This window comes from Pteropus alecto, unplaced genomic scaffold (genome assembly GCF_000325575.1).
Source record: "Pteropus alecto unplaced genomic scaffold, ASM32557v1 scaffold41, whole genome shotgun sequence".
NCBI classification, from domain to species: Eukaryota; Metazoa; Chordata; class Mammalia; order Chiroptera; family Pteropodidae; genus Pteropus; species Pteropus alecto.
This window is the reverse complement of record NW_006430464.1, coordinates 1,925,050-1,928,124: the sequence shown is the minus strand read 5'-3', so window position 1 is coordinate 1,928,124 and position 3,075 is coordinate 1,925,050. Positions and strand designations below refer to the sequence as shown.

Genomic DNA, 3,075 nt, shown 5'->3' with positions numbered 1-3,075 from the left:
GCCACCCGCCTTCACCTTTGAACCCTGGACCTTACAGAGATGCCCAGATCCGGCCCCCAGCCCGCTACTTCCTCAGACCCAACAGTTCGAGCCCTCGGCCCCCTTCCTTGAAATTTAAAAGTACAGTCCCCTCCTTTCACCTTGAAGTTCGAGGAGGCATATCTTCTGGGACCACACAGAAGCCAAGGGACAGCGAGTTTTCGGACCCAAATCTGGGACAGAAGTAGGAAAGGTGGTGAGGCCGAGAGAGAGAGACAGCAGAAGGCACGTCCTCTGCCACCTCTTAGACCTGGGAGGTTCCTCTGGACTACCCTTGTCCCAGGCCTAGTGCACTCTGGGTAGTGTGTGTGGTCTGTCCCCGATTGGCATGCAGAAGCAGATCCTGAAGGAAGCCAAGTCCCCTCCCCGCCCCTAGGAGAGCCATCCCAGGAGCTGAATCAGCTCCCATTCCCTCCTGCAGGCTGCAGGCTGCGGCAAGGTCACACACAGGCTCCGCCCACCCCAGGGAACTTTGGCCCCAACCCTGAGACCGACTCAGACAGGAGACAACGAGGGACGGACGGCATGCGGGTGAGTGAAGGCCTTCCTGGGGATTAGGAAAGTGGGGGATCTATTAAATAATGCTCCCCTGAGACCCAAGATCTGGACCCCCGAGCCTCCTCCTCCTTCAGACCCGGGAGTCCAGGCCCTCAGCCCCCTCCCTCAGACCCAGGACTACAGATCCCCAGCCCCTCCTCTCTCAGACCTAGGAGTCCAAGTTCATGTTCTTTCGGGGTACTAGATCTACTGAACTCAGATTACCTGAAGGCCCCAGCCCCATATCTTGGGTGCCAGTCATCAGTGGACACCGTGCAGATGAACACTTCCCTGCGGCCCTGCTTGAGGCCAGCAAGGGAGAGCAGGGCTGGCCGTGTACAGCGGCTGGCCTGTCCCCCCCAGTGTTCTTAGATCTCAAAGTGCTTCTTTCCTCTGCCCGGTAGGAAGGCAGCTGAGTCATGAGGCTGAGAGAGAAAGCCAGCCTAGCCTGGTCCTGCCGTGTAAGCTGACAGCCATCAGTGAGAACAGATGTGAACGGCAGCGGTGAGTCACGGGGAGAGGGGGGCTGTGGGGCTGCAATGCCCTGAATTCTGGGTGATGAAGTCTGAGCAGCAGCCCTGGAGAGCGAGCGGGGCCAAGGGCTTCTGGCATGATCCGCCTGCGGGTCTGAAACATGGCCTCTAGGTGGCGCTGTTTAGCCTGCACGAGCCTGTGGGCGGCCATGCTTGTGTCCAGAAGGAAACAGGACACCCACAGTACAGGGAGTATGGACACACAAGGCGGTGGAGACAGCCAGCAGGTGGGCAAGAAAGCAGCCCTCGGAAGGAGCCAGGATGGAAAAAATAAATAAAAGAGGAAGAGAGGGAAGAACAAGCATGAGAAAAACCAACAGAGACAGAGCAAAAGCAAACAGAAACTTTAAAGAACAGAAAACAAGACTAAGAGATGTCACAATAGAGATGATCGTAAGCATGGAGACAGCGAGGCAAGAGATAACAAAGAGAGAGACTCGGGGAACGTGAAGCCTGGAGAAATCGGGAAAAGGTACTGAGAGCGGGATCAGGAGCAGCCAGGAGGGAGAGGAGTTCAAAAACGAAACGGGCGAAGGCCAGACTTCAGGCAACACAGCACACGGTGAACGGCAGAGCCGGGGAAATGAGGAAGGACTGTGAGCGGCAGAGCGATGCCAAGACCTGCGGGGAAATGGTCTCAGGGACTTAGAGACCGACGTCCGGGAGAGAGAGGGGCAGAAACACACACCCACAAGGCAGAGAAGGTGCCAGGCACGGTGTCCGGGAGATCTGCGCTGGCCACAGAGTCCCTGTCACACTGGGAGAAGCTGCCTTCATCCTCCCAGGACATCTCTCTAAGGCCAAGGGGGTCTCACTTCAGCTGAGGGAAGGTGCCCGGTCATCCGACACCCCAAGCCATAGGGACTGGCCCGAAGGAGACCCTCAGATGGTAGATGGGTTTTGGGGACAAAGAGAGTAAAAGGATTGGGGCTGAATTAAGAAATGAGAAAGGCTGGGGCGGGGGGCGGGGTGCACGGGGCAGGGCTCTGTAACACTGTGGAGCCTCCGCTGTGCCTCATTACAGCTCAGGACTGTCCTCCCAACGTCACCCAGGAGTGTCACCATCAAAGCCCAGGATCATCTGTGTCATAGTTTAGGACCGTCCTTCACACTTCAGGACTGCCCCCACATTACTGCCCAGGAAGAGTCCCCATCATAGTGCACTGCTGTCCTTGTCTCGGCCCGGAACTGTCCCTATCAGAGCCCCAAACTGTCCCTGTCACCCAGGACTCGCCCATCACAGACCAGAACTGTCATAATTATGAGAGACAATCCCATACTCCCCATGCCGCAACCCGATTGTTCCTGTTGCTGCCCACAGCTGTCCTGTCACAATCCCCAGGAGTGTCATCATCAAAGCCCAGTTTGCCTCAGTCGCAACCCAGGCCTGTCTTCATCAGTCACTGGGACCCCAGCAAAGTAAAAAGTCTGCCCTGCCATCTATCCATCAAGCTGAGATAAGGAACAAGGTGCAAGTTAACAAGAAACATTTCTTCCAAGGTTATGCTCTGGTTATGGAGGGTTGTAATGACCTTCTTGGAGTTACTACTCTCTCCTTCCTCATGGAGAAACCTCATTCTCTAAAATCACAGACTCTCCGAAACTCCGCCGGCTGACATCACATCAGTAGGAATGGACTGTCTCACTTGCTTGGAGTGTCTCTGTCACTTTTGACAGTGAGAAGCTGCCTCAATTCCCAGCCCAGGTGCGCGGCTTCAGATAAGGGTTTTGTTTGGGAGACAGACACAACAGTCCACGTCTACGTTAACCTTTAGTTTCAAGAAAACAGGGCCTCGAGTTCCATTCGCAGCCCAGACGTGAGGATGAGCTGTGCGCCTTCATCCGACCCCCTTCCCGAAAGGTCCTGGGAGCCTTATCTCCGCGCCCCCACCAGCTGACTGTCCCCCCCAAGTCCCCCACCCAGCCCTGTGCCTCCCCCATTACTGTCCCCTCCTCCACGTTTCCC

The 3,075-nt window shown here is 56.2% G+C and overlaps 1 protein-coding gene across 3 annotated transcripts in view; it reads right to left on the bottom strand.

Annotated features, from left to right (window-relative positions):
* BCAT2 (branched chain amino acid transaminase 2) overlaps positions 1–1,032 on the bottom strand; it is a 10,045-nt gene extending 9,013 nt beyond the window's left edge. Inside the window, exons 1-2 of one of the 3 annotated variants that reach the window (XM_025048545.1) lie at positions 802–1,032; positions 141–212 (exon numbers count right to left, since the gene is read on the bottom strand). In XM_025048545.1, coding sequence (XP_024904313.1) covers positions 141–212; positions 802–997 — 268 coding nt within the window. In that variant the 5' untranslated portion in view covers positions 998–1,032. Of the gene's footprint in view, positions 1–140; positions 412–801 lie in introns of those variants that run through there. The other 2 variants (XM_015592521.2, XM_006905054.3) reach the window with 2 other exon arrangements.
* Between the last annotated feature and the right edge of the window lie 2,043 nt (positions 1,033–3,075).